The 20,821-nt window shown below is 39.0% G+C and overlaps 1 protein-coding gene across 4 annotated transcripts in view; it reads left to right on the top strand.

Annotated features, from left to right (window-relative positions):
• Positions 1-20,821, top strand: part of EXT2 (exostosin glycosyltransferase 2) — an 81,084-nt gene that overhangs the window by 41,815 nt on the left and 18,448 nt on the right. For all 4 annotated transcript variants that reach the window (XM_075094287.1, XM_075094289.1, XM_075094288.1 and 1 more), the window contains exon 9: positions 8,146-8,335. In XM_075094287.1, the coding sequence (XP_074950388.1) occupies positions 8,146-8,335 (190 nt within the window). The remainder of the gene's footprint in view (positions 1-8,145; positions 8,336-20,821) is intronic.

The following is a 20,821-nucleotide window of genomic DNA, read 5'->3' as shown; positions in this document are numbered from 1 at the left end:
AGGGTAACGCTCGTGGGTTGGGATAAGAACAGTTTAATAATTAAAATTAAAAGAAGCAACAACAGAAATGCAATGTAAAGGAGAACAACGAGAGGCGCAAAGCCCCGGGGGAGGGGGAAGGGAGGGGAGAGGGGGAACGAACCGCCGAAACAAACCGCACGCGCCGCAGCCGCTCACCGGCCGCCGACCCGACGCCGCGCCGCCTGCGCGCTTTCACCGCCCCCCCCACCCCCAAATATATTGGTCGTGGTGTCACATGGTATGGGATGAACCTGCCATTGGCCAGTCGGGGTCAGCCGTCCCCACCATGGCCCTGCCCCTCCCAGCCCCCCCTGCCACGCCACGCGGCAGAGCGCGGGAAGCTGGAAAGGTAGCCGACCCCCACAGTGAGGAGAATTAACCCCTTCTCAGCCAAAACCAGCACACCATACTTAGTACATTACATTGAGGAAGTGATCCAAGAGTTTTATGTATTTGTATGGGTTGACTGAAGACTGTTGGCCTTTTCTAAATAAAAAAAAAAAATACGTCATGAAGTGGATTACTTTCCTACTTATCCACTATCCTCTTGAGGAAGTAAAAGACTAGTAACATATAACATGCTAATATGTTACGGAATAGTACTTTCAATAACAATGCACTGCAATATATTTCCTTCTTTTGATGAAGAGAGGCAAATGATGTTTTAGGGGCCTCAAATTCATTCCTGGACCAATTGAGTCCTTTTTATCTCAGTCAGTCTTTTGCTGCAAGCTTGAGAGTTTAACGCCTTTTGTATTTCTTGGCCCAGCCATTATCCATTAGGCAGGGGTGACCAGTTACATTCAGGTAAGCCAGATAATGACTGCTTCTGCAGTGTGCCTTCTGACTGTTACCACTTTGGGCTGGATTAGAACTAATGACCTGGGTTTGAGATGTAAGCTGTTATCTTCAGTTGAGTACTTTGTTACATTCTAGTAGAAGTAAATTACTTTCTCACTTGGGCTTTTTTGTACATTATTTAAGTTTTCCTCTTACTTTGCCTCATACCTTGCAAACACATATGGACTTCTGAAAAATAATTAAGACAGGATTTTGCCAGATTTCTTTAGTTGCTTTTGTTGAAATTCTTTAAAGCCTGTTTATAAATTCTTTCAAGCTGTCATGTAGACCTATAAAACATTAGAGGCCTTTTTTTGTCGGGGACTGTTTTTAAGCTTTGACCTTGGATGATACAGACCATAGTTTAATAATCACTTGAGAATATCACTATGCTGAACAATAAACATACCAGATTTCATTTCTCCCAGTGAGGCACCATCATTTGGTTTAAACTAAAATAGCCAAATTAACTTAGTGCAAAAACTGCCATTCATGTAGCAAAGACTAAGTAGGATGTTAATTTACAGAATATTTTGTGGGCTTCTGCCAATTAAACTATTTCTAAGATCTTTGACTAGTATTTTACAGCCCTAAGTTTCTAGATAATGCCATTGTTATAACTGTACTTCCATCCCAGTACCATTCCTCATCTTCAAAGTATTAAGCAAATGTTAACATACGCTTTTTTTATTTACCTGCAAATGAGAACAAGCTAGCACTTCTCTGGGCAATGCACATCTGGTGGTTTTTCCATTGAGCAATATTAGGTTCTGTTCCTGCTGCATTTCCAGCTACCTTGTGTGATGGTGTAAATCACCTGGGTGAAATCTTGCGTTACTTAGCATGCTTGAAGATAGATGCTCTTTCTTATACTGAATAAATTTCAGTTTATCTTATGTTTTTCTGGTGTTGATATTATGGACAAGTTGAGTATACCACATGCATTCAGCTCTAAATATTGATATTTATTTTTGTGTGTGTGAAATGTGATTTGACAGTGGGTTATTTAACTTACCTGCCCATTAGGTTTAGGATTCTTCTCTTAGACAGTGATAGATAACCTCACAGTTATGCTATGTTGTGTGGCTAGTATCTAGTGCGTCGGTTTATTTTCATTGTAAATTATATCCTTTGAGGCATGAACAACAAATTTTTTTATTTTGTTGACAGAATTGGAAAGTGGATTTCATCTATTTTATTTGAATGACGTTTTAGTTCTTAACCATTTAAATCTGTTGGGTTTTATTTTCTCTAAGAGCGTTTTGCTCTGTCTTTAGCTTAGAAGTAGACACCTAAACATACAAGTGAGAGAGATGTTTTAAATCTTAGTAAAGCTGGTTTTGAGATGCACCCAGAGAAACTGTACAATTTTGCTGTCCAAAGGCGAGGGTCTTGTTGTTGTTCTTATGTTGTTTGTTGCACTGCCTGGTGCCTCCTGTGGCTTCATAACTGTGTGGTTTTATCTTATGTGATGGGAGTCATTAACTACAAAAAAAAAAAAAAGGGACTTTGTTGCTTTGAATTTCACAAGTCATCTTTTCAGCACTCCCTGTCTTTTCTGGCTCTGGGAGCATGAAAGGTATGTTAAGCTCTGTTTTCCCAGTTCAGATTATGCCATACCTGGGTTTTTGGGTCTGGAGCTGCTATGTTGACTTACACCAAGGGGAGGAAAAAATAAAGCAACACAGAAAAACATGAATCCTTTTCCTAGTTCTCTTCCTAACTGTTGGAATATTGTTATTAAGGTTATAATGTTGTAATGTTCTTATTCTTACAAAAGAATGGCAGTAAAATTGATGGAGGGATTCCAAAAGCACAAGTATTATGGCAACTGTAAATGCGAACTTGGTTCTTAATAATTCTCCTCTTTTCACTGCAAATCTATTCCTTTGACACATTATTGAAACTAAGGAGTTGAAGAGATGAACCTGAAGCTGAGTTTTTGTATCAAAGAAGGTGCTCAGCCAATAGATTCTGTCAGAACAGCTCAGACAGCTGGTTAGATTTTAGCGCATAAACAAAAATTATGCTGAATAACTTAGTGTTATAACTACGTGATGTATTTTGGCAATCAAAATTCATGATTCTTGACAGTATCAGGTTTCATCATTCCAGAAGGAATAGGTAGAAACTTCTGTGTGTCTTGTGGCTAAACTGTTTTTGAGGAGGGTTTATAATCTTCTTCAAAACATGAAATGGTGGCCAGTGCTACTTGGTGATGCTTCAGAGTATAAGCACTGTGGTTGGCTCTAAAGAAGCAGAGAGGGTTAATTCCTTTGACTTTGCCCTGTGACCACTTGAGGATGGGAAGCATGATGAAATACTTTCTCAAAGTATTCAATAGAAACTTATCAGGAATAATTGGAGCAAAATAGAATAAATCAAGGCACTTTTTTGTCTGGTAATTCATAATTGAAACCACATTGAGGTTAGATTGATATTCAGAACAACCCAGCTGAAAAAGCCTTACACACAGAGGCAGGGGATATGTATTGCTGCTTTGCTTAGATGTGTAGAACAACTGCTTAGCTACTGTTTAAGCTCAACACACTGTTGGCCTTACTTCTGTGCTATGAAAGTCAGTGAGTTGTTCAGACTGTGTGGTTTCACGAATATGTTGGTTACAACAAGCACTGAGTCTAGTTGTTCGAAAATAAAATACACAGGGAGGAAAGCCCACTGGCTTGTTCATGGGAGCAGTGAAATTTTATTCTAAAGTGCTGTTGCTGATTTTTCCCACTAAATGATAGTTGGGAAGTTCTTGACTCTCTTCTGTAATATGGGACATCTTACACAGCCCTGTTTTCCTAGAGACCATTCTGTGATGTGGTTTGTAACGTGTGTGCTGTGTCTTCTGTCAAGTCTCTTTCAATGTACACCCAAACAAGAAATTTTGGGGTAGGACCCAGTCTTTCTTATTTCTGGTATTTTTCCAATACCTTTGAGGCTCTGTAGCATTTGGCCAGTTCTCAGTCCAGTTGTGTTCATTCATGTCCTGAAGCTCCCATCTGTCTCACTTCTCTGTCCTGCTAGGAATGGTCTGTTTAAAACTTCTCCACTAACTTGAACCTGGAGACTCCACATCGAGACCAACCTTAAGCATTCCACATAACGAGAATTCACCTCACTTGATACTTTGTCCTTAATGTATTAACTTTTCCTAAAATAGAATCAAGTTGTTTTTAATTACCAAGAGGGAGAGCAATATTTGATCTATCTATAGTAAAGGAAGGTGCCTTATTTCTAAGGCATTATTACACATGCACACTTGTGGAAAGCATTCCCGGGACAGCTGCAGCAGTCTGAATCCTTCCCTGTATACATACCCATTCCTGAATTCTCTCTGCAGCTTCAGGCTATCCCAAAGTTCTTGCTCTCATTCAGCAAGACATGGCTTTTCCTTATGAACTGCAGAAAGCTGCAGATAACTGAGACTGAGACTTAAGTGACATGAGATTACTCTTAGGAAACTGGCATTTGAACTTGATCCTTTTTGCCCATAAAAATGATTCACAGCAAACAACCTATTAATCTTAGATTAATTATCCTGGCTCCTCTAATCATATTAACTGGGAAGTCGAGTGAAGGGTTGTCTTATCCACTCAGCTGAGTGTCAGCACTTTGTCAAAGAAAGGTGATGGATGATCAGTCCACTGTTGCTGTTTGCTCTTCTCTGTGAGAGTGAAAGTTCCTGTGAATTTTCTGTGAAGAATGTTAACAAAGATGGGACTGGAATAAATGTTCCTTCACGACTTGGTTTCTTGAGCAGTGACTTGGGAGAACTGTCGTGGTTCAGCCCCAGTTGGCAACTAAACACCATGCAGCCGCTCGCTCACTCGCCCCACCCCTGTGGGATGGGGGAGAGAATCAGAAGAGCAAAAGCACAAAAAAAAACTTGCGGGTTGAGATAAGAACAGTTTAATAATTACAAGAAAATAATAATTATCATAATAATGATTATGATAATAATAACAATAATGATAATATAATAAAAAGGAAAAGGGAAAAAGGGAAAAGAAAAACAGAAACACAAACGATACAACCGCTCACCAGCCGCCAACCGACGCTGCCTGTCCCCGAGCCGCGATTGCCGCTTCCCTCCCCCGGCCAGCTCCTCCCAGTTAACGTAAGCATGATGTTACATGATATGGAATATCCCTTTGGCCAGTTTGAATCCGCTCTCTTAGCTGTGCCCCCTCCCCTCCCGGCTTCTTGTGTACCTGGCAGAGCACGGGAGGCTAGAAGAGTCTTTGACTAGTACAAGCACTACCCAGCAACAACCAAAACATTGGTGTGTTATCAACATTGTTTTCATACTAAGTCCAAAGCACAGCACTATGGCAGCTGCAGTGAAGAAAATTAACTCTATCCCAGCTAAAACCATGACAGAGAACCCATCCTTATGTCATTATCCATTTCATGCTTTGCTGCCATAATGGAGATTTAATTAGGTTGCTGTTGAATTAATTGCCTGTATGGTTTGCTTTTCCCAAGCAGAAATCTGGAAGACTTTAGGAAATTATGGAGACTTGAATTTGCCCGATTTCCTGCAGAAAGTGGGGTCAATAGGTCTCAGACTGTAGACACACTCTTCAGGCAGGCAGCAGGGGGTTTGCTTTTAATGGCACTTGAGAGATGCTTAATTGCCTTTTCGAAATGTTTTTCTCAAATGAGAGGCTCGGTTCTCCTATCCATTAGTGAGTGTCTACAGGCTTTTCTCTCCCTCCATCATCCTTTAGTAGGTTGCATGAGCAAAAATACCTCAAAAGTTGCCTTATTTTTCCTAAGTTATAACCAGCACGGGAGGATTTTCATGCCTTTCTGAAAGTAGTAAAGGTTGGGATTTACGTCATGTACCTAAAACGTAGGTTTTTAAGAGAAAGCATGATGATTTTTTTAGGCACGTATGCATGTGCTGGCACACGTACATCTATATTTTTTTCCTTAGGTACCTAAAATAATCATAGATGATAGAAAAGGAATAATCCTTTTCCAAGGATGTTATAGCAAGGAATTTGTTAGGAAATGCTGTGGCCAGAGAGAAAAAGTTGCTAGATAAACTTCAAGTGGGAGCCATTAATTTAGGTGGCAGTACTCACCCGTAAGTAGTAAATACAGCATTGTCTGTAGATTACTCTATCATTTACTACTTCTTGTAGGGCAGAAACGTAAGACTTTCTTGGCACTCTACTGAGTATGATGTTAAACCTCTGCTTCAAGTATTAATGAAAAGACATTTCTGAGAGTTGTTTTAAGAAGCTGCTCGACATTACAAGGGTAATTTGGGTAATAGCAGTCTTGGGGTGGGGCTTGTGTGGAAACGAGTCTGTAAAGCTTTAATGAGGGGGATTATGCTCTGGTAACCTTTAGATTGTGATTTGCTGTAGGAATTGTTGAAGCTGGAGCAAAATCAGAGGGCTGTCCCCATCTGCCACCAGTCTTCCTGTAAAATTAGCAGAAGTATATATAAAAGCTTTAATTTTATAAAATTTAATAATCTAAGATCAGAGTTGTCTCTGCACATATAAGTTGCTGAAGTAATGGGTATATATTTTTCTGAATTACTGAGTGTAGTCCTCTGTTATCACAGTTAGCCATGCCCCTTTCATGAACTGAAGTTCCATATTATGCTGTTACTATTTCTACATTATTCTATTAGTCCTGTTGGGTAAAAACTAGAACTTGATGCTTTCCATTACAAGCCTCACAAACAGTTTATGTTGAATGCTACTTGAACCAGAATTGATAAAATATGTGTAGCTGAAGACTAGTCCATCTTTCCAACTATTTCAGCGAGTCATCTAAAGGGTATTATTCCTACTGACAGATCCCTGCCTGGAACGTACCCTTAGACCATCCTGGATAAAACAGAGTTCCAATGCTGTGTTTAACTTTAAATGCCTCACATATTTATACCCCCTGCAGTGTTGATGTGTTTGTAGAAGGAAATCATATTCAAATAATATATTTTTCTCATTTACCAAAATGGTTAAAATGTTATGATCTCTTTTAGTAAATAGGCTCTCTATTCTCCTCATCCTTGAAGTTATTCTAATTAGAGGTGTCTAACCACTAAACATGAGGAGGCTGATTGTTGGGTCTTTAAAGTAACCCAAAGACTAAAAAAAGAAATGGAAAATTGCAAAGTTTATTTCCTGCAAATATGAGCTGATTACTCTGAGTCTATAAAACTTGCTTTCCTCCTGATACAAGCAGGCTTATGGAATAAGTTTAGCTGGAGATTCTTGCAGTATTTCTGTAAACTACTGGCAGTTACTAACCTCTTATGAGCGCTCATAGTTTTTACAGGCTAGGATTCAAGCATCACTCAGTTTCTGCTTTCCCAACTCCCTTTTTCACCTCATCCCAAAAGGTCTTGTTTTTCACTTTGCTTTTCTGTCTGACCCCTGTTTGGAATATCAGCTGGAATGAAGAAGTTGAGACTGAAATGCCAGCGCTTTCTTTCCTGTTGAATCGTCCCTTCACTGCTGCCTCCCCCACGTTGTCAGCCCCAAAGGAGGTTGGCACATTCAGTGAGGCTTTAGTTGTCTGTCTTGTCTTTTGCCAGCTGAGCTGGCTTCCTTAAGCTGGCAGTGTATTGAAGTAAGACCTTTAAAGTCTTAAAAGGAATGCCCTCATTAAAATTCACGAGGAGTAGATAACTCTCTGAATTCATCTTTGCATCTCATGCCTTTTTTTTTTAAATGCAGTGGGTGTTTTTTTCACCTTTGAACAAACACAGTTTTGTGGAAGCTAGTACATTATTCCTCTTAGTGCCTGGTTTTGCCTTTTTTACTTGGGTACATATTTTATGCCAGGTTTATGTTTCTGCTGCTTTGGTTTTGTTGTTAACTCTTTTTTGCTTCTGAAATTGTAGTGATGATTGAGTTTCTCTTTGTTTATTGAGACCTGACTTGAAATAGTGATTAGTAAATGAGAATTGAGTCATGCTAGCTGGGTTCGAAATTCAGCTTGGTTTCCTTCTCCACAAATCTTACAGCCTCTTTCACTTTACTCCTTCCCTAAAACCCCTCTTGTTTGCAACGTTACAGCTAGGCAAAAATGAAAATTGAATTGCGAAGGAGATTGGAGTAAAGGTTTTGAGAAATTGCTGAAGTTCACCGTTGCCAGAATTGGAGAGTCAACCTTCCTGATCTGAGCAAATTCCAAATCTGACGGTTAGGTCTTGGCTACATGAATTATTCCCTACTGTAATAACTACTCTCTACTGTGATAAGTCAGTTTAATCCTATTGTTTTCCTGTTTTCTTGTTTTCCTTCACAGAAATGGAGCAGTGTGAGCAACCCGCTCTTCCTTCCATTGATCCCACCTCAGTCCCAAGGTTTCACAGCTATAGTTCTGACATATGACCGGGTGGAGAGCCTTTTCCGAGTCATCACAGAGGTGTCTAAAGTGCCTAGTCTATCAAAATTGTTAGTTGTCTGGAACAACCAGAATAAGAATCCACCAGAAGGTAAGACCCCATGGTAGGTGTGGTGGAGGAGGGTGAAACTGGGGGTAGCATGCATACTAGCACCTGTTACAGAATAACCTCTCTTCTATGCCATTAATATGTCTTTGAAAAGTGTTTCATGCTTACTTTCAAGATAACAAATTTGGATTATTTTTTTTTGTGGCAATATTTTTGAAGGTGAAATGAGAAAAGCCAAAGTAGATTAAAAGAAAAAAGCATAACAGTGGTTGTGCTGCTAACTTCTGAATAAAAGCTAACAGATGCAATATTTTGGGGAGCGGTGAGGAGAGACCCATCTTTGATTTGTCAGCGCTTGGTTTTATTTTTGTGTAGACACTCTCTCACTGCAGTGAATAATATTTCTGCTAGACTGTTTTCTTGGGCAAATGTGGTTCAAAGCAGCAAAGTAGTTTGAATGCTTGGAGCTATAAAATAAGTGAATATTTTGACTGATGAAGTGAAAACTTGGGACATTTTGGGTGCCTGAAAAGAAGTTCCCCCACCACCAGAATATCTTGTGAAAATCCTACAACTAGCACGGTAAGACAAGATATCTGTGTCTTTTTTAAATGTTTCTGTTTCCAGCACATATGGTACTGTGCTGCTTTTCATAGTCTTTATGAGAGAGTCTGAAATCCGCGTGATATTTTAAATTTTTCTTTATTCATGGTTATTGTAAAATGAGGGCACATTGACAGACCTTTTCCCAAGTGATTTTAATGTGTAGCTTTTTGGAAGAAGATTCAGTTTCAAAAGTATATTAATGACTCCAGTGTGAACTCAGAGCTGTAAATCTCTGAATTAATTTGTTTAATTTTCAGTAGCTGAGGTGTGCTTTGCCGGCATGGGTATTTGCTTGCCTGGCATGCTGCCATACTGTATCCCTTCGTGCCACGACCTCAGTCTCAGGCTGCCCAGTCCTCACAGCTTGCTGCCTGTGCTTTCAAACCCAAGATCCTAACCCCATGTTTCTCCATCTCCTTCCATATAACACCACTGCACACACTGTGGTTGCTCTGTCTCCCACTAGCTCCCTTTTCTCCCAGCCCCGGGCTGTCTGCCTCACAAGACCATGCTGCTCTTACTCTTCTCCCAGGTCCTCAGCTGGAAGCAGAGGTCCTGACCTTGGCAAATCTGTTTATAAAATCACCATGGAGTAAATGGGAGAGCCAGGAGGCATTGCCCCCTCTAAAGGTCTTGGCCTGTGGTAATCCCCTCCAGTGCCAGACAGACGCTCCAATGCTGCTTGTTTTATTTCCATGCTTATTGCTTCCTAGGATGAGCCTCTTCCAAGTTCCAAACACTAATACTAAAATCCTGAGCATTGTTCTGGGCAATTAAAGCCACCTCTTCTCATTCTTGGTTAAATACTTTAGGTATAGTAGGTGTAAACGAGTTTGTTTCCTGTATGCTGTACAGTTGACTCGGTCATTCTCATCTGAAAATGTGGTGATTTTGTGGGAGAAGAAATGTCTTCTAGGAGTATGTGTTTAAAAAAAAAAATGTTCTCTTTGGTGGTACAGAACCTTGTGGATTCTTCTGTGTTCTGTGGTGAATGAAGCATGTCGTTAGGACTCCTTGCTTTGTAATTCTCTTTTCAGAGGCTTCAGCTGCTGCTGTTCCTACTCTTCGAAGTTAGCTATACTGCATAGCAGCAGGCACAATGTGAAAATTAATCCCTGAACACTTGTCTCAATTCATCATCTTCTAACAGCTTCTCAGAGCCAAGCTATTGCTACCGTTCACTTGGCTCATTTGCCATCTTGGCAACTTGCTCCAGTTTAAAGCAGAGTAGCTTTATTGTTTGCTTTAAAAAGCGTTCTGTAATACTGCTGTGCTAAACACCTCAAGTGCAGTTGGTTATTAAATGTTTTGTAATCCTTTAGAGTGAGAAGTGTTGTGTATAAATTGATAATAACTGGAATTTTTGCAGTAAGAAGCTTTTTTTCTAAAAGCAAAAAATGCTTAGTGTTATATTCAGTTATGTGAGCACTGAATGCAGGTGGATTTAACCCAGATGGATTGCTTCCACATTTCCCTTGTGTGAGTCTGAGATACAGGAATATAAAAACAAATAAATTATTAGAATGATCTTTTCTGTGAAATCATTCTAATAAACTTGCGTTTAGAAATATTTGAAAATTAAAGTGTTTCTTTTTTTTTTCCTGCCTCGATTACCACTGTCATAAAGTAGCTTAAAACAAACAAGGCATTTTCCTGTAGAGCTTAAAATTGCGGATTTGAGAGCACAGTTGAAAGCATAGGCGGTTTTGCCCTTACCTTAGCCTAAATATTGCATTGAAGCAAATAACTCTTTGTTTCTAGTGTCCCTTGTCCATTTGCTGCTGTTATAAGCATTATAATCTCTTGGCCTATGGCTAGAGAGAGGTCAGTTTGATTAAATTAACTTGTTTTATTCCAGATCCATGTAGGGCATTCCACTTGGCTCTTCAGCCAGTCTCTCGTTCAGTCTGTCTATTAGTGATCCTAATCCTTGGACTTCAAAGCTTCTGCTGTTTATAGCCTGTTAAAGCCAGGAATTTTCTGATGGATTAGAGCAAGGAATGAGTTTGAAGTTTGTAATGTGCACCACTGCCACTGATAAAGTCTGGTTTATTACCCTACAGTAGTATCTGCACTTTTATGGCTATTCACTTTTAATTGGTTATAGTAAAGCTGAGGTGCTTAACCTCCTAAAGCATCAAGTGCTATATTTCCTGGTCCTTACCATGTAAGGGACACATTTTGGTACAGAAGCAAATCTTGGCTTTTGTCCTTGCAACCCTATGCGTGCTTGTTTTGTTTTGCATGTGTAAGTGGCAGGTCTGGGTGAAGGACACTGAGTTGTTGTCCTTAGTGATTATGCGTGGTAAATTGGGAATTGGATTTAGGTCTCCTGAGATGTAGCTGGCACTGTGCCACACAAATACAATGTGTGGCTGCTCCTTTCTTTCCTCTGTCAACACCAGAAAAATATTGTAATTGAAAATTACATTGTTATCACAACAATATGTATTGGAAATAGAGGGAATTTTTCCCTAGGAATGGAAAGTTTTAAAGTATGTGCAAGTTCTAAAATTCATGCTGTTTTTTGTTTTGTTTTTTAAATTAATTCTTATGTACTTTAAATAATTCCTTTATGTAATGAAACTCAGCAAGCTCAGGCCTTGAGAGGAAAACAGAATGAAAATGAAATAGTCTAAGTATTGTACAAAACTTAAGATTCTGCAACTCTCAACAAATGTGACATTCCATAAGATAAAAATCACTTTTTGCTTGTCCTCAGTATTTAGTAAAGTTTGAGTGAAAGGTATATTTGTCAGCATGACCTGAAAATGAACTAATGGTGATTTTTGTCAGATGAATGACAAAACTGAATTGTGGTCCCTCTGCCGTCAGTACTGCCGAGCATCCCTCAGTGCAGGTAAGACACTGTAGCTGATCTCAGCTGCTGCACTGTGCAGTGGTGACAGGTGTGGGGAGTGTGCAAGGTGCATGGAGAGCAAACTCCTTGCAAATCTAGGCTTGTCAAGGCAGATGCAGCTCTGGTATGACCTACAAATTTTTTGTCCCATTGGCTGGTAATAAATAAACAACTGTTTAAATGAACACCTGAGTGGAAAATTTTCACGCAAATAATGTAGGAAAGTGTGAAGTTGGAGAAAAAGTAGCTACATATATATTGGCTAGAAATCAGTAGCCACTGACAAGTGTTTTTCCCTTTGTCCTATGAGTTTGCAGGGGCTACTCTCATAACTTAAAATGTTTGAGAGGTACTTGTGCAAGTCTGAGCTCATCACTCTGCATTTCCTTTAGAATCAGTGAAAAGAAACAAGTATCTCCATCTAGCTTGCATTAGGTATTTATTTTAGGGTGAACTAAATCATCCCTCCAGAAGTACACGTTTTTCCTCCACTGAGTATGAAGGAAACACAAGGTGAGTAGTACAAGCTTAAATGACTGATCCTTAGTCACCCAATTGTCTGCTCTGAGTTTCTACTTGTTTTGCCATGCTGGTACCTGAAAACAGTGAAGGATGCATAGGCTATATCACAAGGTTCTTGAGAAATAAACAAAAATTAATGAGCACTTAAAAAAACCCCAATGTTTCAATTATTTTTTCTTGGGCAGATACTTCTTATAGCTGGGGCACTGACCAGATATAGCTTCTGCCTGCTGAATGGGAGCAACTCCTTTCTTACTGTGCTGCAGTTTCCATGCCTGTAAGATTAATACAGCAATACTGTCTTAGATAAATGCTTTGAGACCTATAGTTTAAAAGTACTATGTAAGTAGCATTATTCATGGCATTATTATTAGGTAGATGCCAATATGTCTAATTAGAAAGTTAATGTCTACTTTGAAATAAAAGTAAAATATTTATATTAAAGGAAACTGCTCTTTTGTGGTTTTAATTTAATCTGAGTGCCTTCAAAACATTTACAAATATGTATGTGTCCTGCCTATATAACCAGTAGATAAACTGGTTGTTCTCAATTTACAGCTTTAGATATTGGGGTACACAGAGGTGAAGTCTTCACCATCACTCGGTAATTCAGCTTCAGGGCAAGGAATTGATTCAAAAAGGTCATGTGCTTTAACCTTTATTTTGCTTAGTTCAGCACACTGCCTTCCCATACTTTCTATTTGATAGACATCATAGACGTAAGTGAAAGCTTTACAGTGTATTTTGAAGTCATTGCAGAATCTGTGTGCCAAAGTAGGAACACTTTGCTTTGCGTGAGACTGGAAACCAAAGGTCTAATCTTTCGGTTTTGAACTCAAAATATGAGCAGTGTCTTAAGAAAAAAAATACAGCTTCAACAGATGAATCTGAGTAACATGGATGTCTTGTGCAAACATTTTGAAGTTTTCAGAGGGCTTGTGATGATAAAAATGTTGGACCTTATATGTGAAATAGCAGAGAGAAAATATTTGATGATGATTTTAATCAGGAACCTTAAAGCTTCATAGAATCATCTTGCTGATATTAAGTGCTCTCTGGATTTAGGGGATATGATCTCTGCTTGGTCTTTGGCTGAGTTTTGCATATATTCTCAGCCATGCAGGGTATGCAAGAAGCCTGCCAACCCAGCAGTAATGTCAGCAGGCCCATGGCTGCAGTACAATATTAATAAAAATTGAAAGGTTTGAAATATTATAGGGGGGAAAAAAAGATTTATCCCCCCCCGATCCATTAAAATAAACATTGTGGTACAAGTGTCTGCTGCTGGGAATATTTGTGTAGACAGGATGTTTTTTTCATTTTCTCCATCAGCCAAATACTTTTGCCCTTTCATTTGTATTTGTCTAAATTGCTAGTTCTGAAATTCAAGAAAATAGTCTGTGATAGAAATTTCCGCTGATGTTTCATCACATTTCTTTCAGACAATTGAATAAACCATTTTGTCTACCACATAAATGGTACAAAAATGTATAAATGCTTTACTGTTAGTAAACAAGCAACAAGCTATATATCGTGTAGCTTGATTCCTTTTTAAGTTCAGTTTTATAAAAATGAAATGTGTATTTTAAAGAACATGTACTTTCTGTGTAGTTGTATTGGTAGTGGTTCCTGGAGCCAAGTTGCAGATGAAGTTCGACTAAGATGCAGACAATAAGGCATATGGTTATTACTGCAGTGATCATCTTTGTATTTCAGTACTGTTAATGGACAACATCAATATAAAACACTGAGGATAAGGAACCTGAGTATCGTATGGATTACTGTATCTTAAGGAAGCGTTTACTTTAAAAATATGATTTAAAAAATCTTCAGTGGCAGGTTTTTGTGCATACTGTGACTTAATAGCACTGGTAGGAATGGAGTTTTTAAACTTCTCTTTAGGTTTTGAATTAATTTGGCATCTTGATGATGGGCTTAATGCCATGTTCCTTGATTAGCTGGAGAACTAATTCATGATGGTTTTAGTCTTCCATGAATCATATTACAAACACTTTGCTTCCCAAGGAAGTCTAGAAATTTGGCTCAGCAAGTCCTTCTTAGCAAAACTGGGCTCTAAATAATGTCCTATAAACCAATATTCTGTTTTGTTATATATGAGGAACACTATGCATTACTGTAGACCAATGTAAACTTTGTAATGTAAGTAGAAAGCTCCTGGTTTGAACAGATAGTTCTAAATTGGAGCAGTTGAAATGCCTGGACAGACTTTTTCAGTCAGCTATTATTGAAGGAATTTTGGTAATAAATAGATGTAACCTGCTTGATGTTGGTTTTCTGACAGTGTTTTGAAACTTCAGACTCCATCCGACTTCTGCCATTCAGTCTTTGAGACTGAAAAAGTACTTTTTAGGCTTCTATCATCCATGTTCAATTAGTTGAATTCCTACAGACTACTATAGACCAGTTAGAATAAGTATCAAATAAAGCATTTTATAAAAGATCAGTTATGAGAGTTGAGCGTGGTGGATGGGATTCTGTGCAGCTGCAGATATGTACAGAGGAGCATGTTTAGAGATGTTTTCTGCCAGTTTTTTATTGATCTTGATCTACCTTGCACAACTTCTGGAAAGGTTTTTCCTTTTTACAGTTCCAAGTGGGCTTCACAGAAGTTGTGGGATATCTGAGCTTAATATGAATTAATACTCTTTGCAAGCTTATGTTACTTAAATTTTTGTTACAAACATCTGATGGCAAGCCTAGGGAGGTGTGGAAAGTGAAAGGGTTTTTTGGTGTGGGAGGGTGTTCCTTTAGGTTATAATGAAATTGCCTCTCTCTCATGATTGTCCTTCCTTCTCTTCCTTGTCTTTATGTGATTCACTGGGAGTTGTAGCTGAGAAATAGATATGGAGAGGAGGGGGGTTTTGCTACTCTTCTGTATAGTGTTTTAAATGGGAGTGTAATTACGGCACTTGTTTTGATCCTGCAGCTTGTGGAAATCATGTTGAAATCATGCTTGAAAAATTTGCTGTGAGATGCGGACTTGCAGGACTTAATGGTGGGATTGTGGGCTGGCCAGAGGTACAGCCATGTACGTGGTTGTTAGGGATTGTAAGCCCATTAGAAGTAGAAGCTGAAAAGTTGGGAAACTGCTGATTTTGTGTTTAGAAGACCACATGCTGTTTTCTGTGGGCAGCTCCTGCAATCAGTGCATCAGTAGTGCTAAATAGCACAAAGTGCCAAGAATGCCCTCAGCTTTGTTGCCAAAAAGCAAGTGTAAGTGTTATTCAACCACTCTTCTCTCATTTATTTCAGTACAATGTGTAATAGGAGGGGCCTGTCATTCTCTTCAGACTCTGTGTATACATAGGTTTTCTTTTATACACCCCAGAGAGCTTTACTGTTGTATTTTACCTCTGTCTTCTGCTGCTTCACAGAAAGTCCTCATTGGTTTTAAAAGAAGTAAGAATAATTCATAGTCTAAACATGCATTTTTACTTTTGTATGCTTAAAGTTTCTCATGCCATCTTGTAAGACTTTGTCTGCCTTCTTGTCTTGGGCTTCTTTTATCTTTGTCATACTCTGTTAAATGATGCAGTGCCCTCTTACTGTAAGATTAAAGCATGTGCTTTTACCTCGGTTGTAATAAAGTCTACTAAACTGAGAATTTTCCCCCTGTATGTTTTGCTAGTGCTGAACTTTCTCATAACTTTCCAAGCAGTATCTAAAAATTCAGAGCGTGGTATTACAGAAGTGGCAGACCCTGTCTCTGACTTGTCTTTAAGCCGCATTCCTCCTATGTGTTAAAAAAAGAAAAGTAGAAATATGCTTCTTTTGTGGTCTTTTAAAATAAATATAGACAGTTTTAACCTTCCTGCTGGATTCTAAAACTTTGACTTCTGAAGTAGCTGTTGACTTTTTTTATTGACTCCATATTTCTTTTGGAGTTCCTGCAGCAGGGCTAATTTTGAATACTTGCATCTCTGAGTGGAGCCCAGCCCGCTGTTCTTCGTGATAGTAATTTTTGCCCAGGCTGCCAAAGTGGCTACCCAGGTGTCACTGGGTCTTGACATCTCCCATGTGCTTCCATCGCTGTAGGTACAGCAACCTTCAGGATCAGATCAGCCTCTAGGCAACAAATAGTCTTATGCTTTCTTTCATTTTGCATGCTGCAGCATAACTGGTACCCCAGTGTCTTATTCAGAATTTCTCCAAAATGGTAATATTTTCCATTCATTAATTAAACTCCCAATTCAGGAATTTTGTATTATGTTTCTCAAAACACAAATGTTTTGCAGTAGCGTACCTCTCTTTGAGAATTGGTCATTTTGAGAGACTTTTCAAGTCCTTAGTAAATCATGTGGGTTTAACAGGATTTACTGACATCTGAGTTGCATGCTGATTATAAGTAGATTACACCTTCATTTTCCATAGACTTTTCATTATTTTTCTTCTGTTACCATATTTTTATGCAAGTGGCATGTATGTTATTAAGCTATCAAACAGCTGATTTCCCAAAGAGCTAGAATTTTAAAGCATCCATGCTTGTTGCTTTTCTGAATTATTTTTCAATCCTAGTGACTTTTTGGTTTCAGTTTTAGTTTCAGTGTATTCCTGCACTGAAATAAGATCTTTGTAATTTGGTTGTCTTATTTTTCGTGTGTAGCAGAAGTTAAAGGAAGAAAAGCCTGAATAAAAGAGTACTTAACATGTATAAAAAATAAACTTTGATACTTATAAATAAAAGTTTACAAATGCAAACATACCTATGACAATTCTGATTGCTACTGAAACACTTGTGACAGTGGAGTCTTCTGGGGATCTAGAAGCCTGCTTTAAAATTACTTGATACTAATATTGGGATTATCGATATAGGCAATTAGCCTAAGGTCTTTAAGTAGCTTGCAGATGTTAAACAGTCCACAATCTTTGAGGCCATGATATGTGTCTTTGTGAGGTACTTGTCACTGTCTTATAAATGTGGATACTTGCATGTTGTATGATAAATCAGTAAGAAAGCAGTGAGTTGACTTGAGAGTAGTCATTTGCAATAAACAATTCCAGTTGTTCAGCATTACTGCCTCCTGAGGTTAGGGTGACTAATCAGATGAAAATTTTGGAATTTCAGTGGTGTCCTACTGGAATCATTGTTTCAGATTATGGTTCAAGCAAGGGATTTCAAAGACCTTACAATGCTGAGAGTAAAATGAGCTCATTGCACTGTAACTGGAATCCATGGCTCTTGAACACTTTTGTTGTGGCCCCAAGGCACTTGCTGTATCTCCCCAGCTGCTGGCTGGCTGTGACTTCCATTGGAGCTCATCAGTAGCGTGGTGGAATTGTTCCGACTGGCTACTAATCAATATTACAAGCTGCCGAACTGTGCATCAGTGTTTGGGATGGTGCCTCTTGCCTTCTACTAGAAGGAAAAGAGGTGAGTAAAACTGGACAAGAACCTGCATACTTGTCAAATACAGACCATGATCTACAAGACCACACAGATAAGGGTAGGTTTTACAGTCACTTTTTCAGTCTTTCAGGAAAACCCTTGGGGTAGGAAACAGAATATGAATTTTGCCAGTAAACATCACTCTGTATTTCTTCTCCGTTCTTTTGGCCACCCATGCGTTCCAATCCTTCTTTCTAAAATACAGCTCCAAGAAAAACTGACTTCTGAAAGCTCTTGGTGTGGTTTGGAAAGATGGCTTTGTTTTCCCAGTGAAGTACTGTTTGGACTCTGGTGTCTTTAAGCAGTGTGCAGCTCTGTGTTTTATTTAAGTGTGTTGTGTGAGCTGTTAAAACTGAGAGGCCCAGTGGCAATGAGGACGTGGACACTCATTCCTGGGAGCAAGTTCTACTGCCTTATTACTGATTTATCATACAACATGCAAGTATCCGCATTTATAAGACAGTTACAGGTACCTCACAAAGACACGTCATGGCCTCACAAAGACTGTGGACTGTTTAACATTTGCAAGCTACTTCAGAGTTTGAGGCAGAAGGGACAGTAAGATCATGTGGGTTCACCTGTAAGTCACAAGTCACCACATCACCTTTCTTTTCAATCCAGTGACTTCTATCTAACTTGAGCGCGTCTTCTATCATAATACCCAGTCGTGTTCAAAGACAAGATATACAGAATCAGCTGCTGTCCTTATTAACTTCCTCCAGAGGCTGACCGCTGTTACTATTGCCTGGCTTCAGATTCTAGTAATTGTTTTTTGTTGTCTTTCTCTTCAACCAAGAAGATATGTGGCATTTTTCTTCCTGTGTAGATACTTGTACTTGTTAATAAAATCCACTTTTACCTTCTTTTAATAAGCTAAACAGACTGATCTCCCAAGTTCTACCATAAGGCATTTTCTCCTGCCCTCAAATAACTTATGTGGTTCTGTCCTGCACCATTTCCAGTACTTTAACACGCTTTGAAAAATGCACCAGAATCAAACAGTATTTTAGCATCTATCTGACTATGTATGCATATAGGGAAAATTGCCCTCCACTCCCCTTGCCCAATTTCTTACTACTTGCCCATCTATATACAAGAATTACCTTAATTCATTTTGCCCCAGCAGCATGCGAAGAAATAAGGTCCACTCTGATGCCTTAATCCTTTTCAGCAGTTGCTTTTAGAGGAAAAGTTGCCTTGGTTCTGGTGTTTAACTGTGTCTCGAGTTGTCAGTCTGTTTTTTGTTCAAATGCATCTAGTTTACTAAGCAGCCCAGAGTGCTTTGTATGACCTTATTGTCCTTACTGTTTTTCATGTCTCTAGGCTTTGTGTCACATACAAATTGCCAGTGCAATTTCCAAGTATTTCAGATCACTGATAAAAATTTCAGTGGCTTTAGGTCCAATGTCAGTTCTTACAGACTTCACTTACCACAGAGTCACAGAATGGCTGAGCTTGGAAGGGACCTCTGGAGATCTTCCAGTCCAAACCCCCTTCTCAAGCACGGTCACCTAGAGTAGGTTGTATAGGGCCATCTCCATTGAGCTTTTGAATATCTCCAAGGATGGAGACTCTATCACCTCATTGGGCAACCTGTGCCAGTGCTCAGTCACCCTCACAGTGAAAAAGGGTTTCCTTATGTTCAGAGGGAACCTCCCATTTTTCAGTTTGTGCCCATTGTGTCTGGTCCTGTCACTGGTCACCAGTGAAAGAGCCTGGTTTGTCCTCTTTACACCGTCCCTTCAGGTATTTGTACATATTGATGAGACCCTCCCTGAGCCTTCTCCAGGCTGAACAGTACCGGTTCTTTCCCCCTTTCCTCATCGGAGAGATGCTCCAGTCCCTTCGTCATCTTCATGAATCTTTGCTGGACTCTCTCCAGTATGTCCATGTCTGTCTTGTACTGGGGAGCCCAGAACTGGACACAGCACTCCAGGTATGGCCTCACCAGTGCTGAGGAGAGAGATCACCTACCTCGAGGTATATCCTTATACACGTTTTCACCTGACACAGATAACTTATAAATTCCCTGAGCAGTCACTTTATAGTCGATCTAAAGTAATGTTGCATATTTTTCTCCTCTCATACCATTGTCATCCCCTCCATTTCACCAGTGTAAGGAATGCAAGTGTTCATCTAGTGTTCACAGGGTGCTTAGACTTACATCTTACTATGCTCTCTTCCTTCAAATTTTCATTAAAATACATGTTTATTGTGAAAGCTGGAAAAAAAAATTTGTATTTGTTGAGCTATTAATTAAACTATGATGAATTAGTGCTTTTGGGATGCGTAATACTGTAATAATGACTACTGTTAAGCTTTGTGCTAGAAAATATATATGGTTAAATATGTGCATCTAGAATGAATGTTTAATATTCAGTCCTGAGTAGTGTTTCTTTTAGCTTGGTGCTCTATACTTAAGCCTGCAATTATACTTTTGTAGGAATAGAATAGGATTCTGAACATTTTTGAATATACACAAAAGCCTGCAGAAACTGTTAATGTGACACTTCAGGTGCTACATTTTAAACACATGGCAAGAAATAGAAACCTAATCTCATTGTAGAGTGAATTGGACCCAGTTTTGTAGCTACAGGCTTTTTTGTTCCTAGTTAAAGGGTGATTTGACTTGTGAATTTTCATGATTATTTACTCCAGTGTTCTGTTCTACTTGTAAAGATTCTGCAGGGCACAAGTAGAATCCTTTTGCATCTATCTAGCTTAATTTATCACTGTCACTTAGGACTTGGAAGATTAAAGAATTTTCTCTCACACAGAATCTACTCCTTAACTGTCAGTAGTGATTAACATTTTAGGTGTATCTAGATTCTTAAATTGATACAATAAAATTTATTTTTCTCAGCACTTGATAGGACTAACATTCTTTTTCAAGTTCTTTATGGCCCTGGACTTGCAGTCAGCAATTGTATACCGCTGCTTCAAATTCTTTTAAATAGTTGCAGTTGAATAAAATATCTTTTCTTTCTGTGTGTCCTAAACCAATACATAATATTGCTGACTCTTGTTACGTGATTATTGCAGACTGCTCTTTTGGGCAAGCTATCCCCAACATAGACAGCTATAGAGCTATCTGTGAAGCTCTTTGTAGAGAGCAAAAGAGGGGAATATTGCT

Source organism: Phalacrocorax aristotelis, chromosome 5, assembly GCF_949628215.1.
Source record: "Phalacrocorax aristotelis chromosome 5, bGulAri2.1, whole genome shotgun sequence".
Lineage (NCBI taxonomy): Eukaryota > Metazoa > Chordata > Aves > Suliformes > Phalacrocoracidae > Phalacrocorax > Phalacrocorax aristotelis.
The sequence above is the reverse complement of the archived record's forward strand: the minus strand, read 5'-3'. Positions and strand labels throughout refer to the sequence as shown.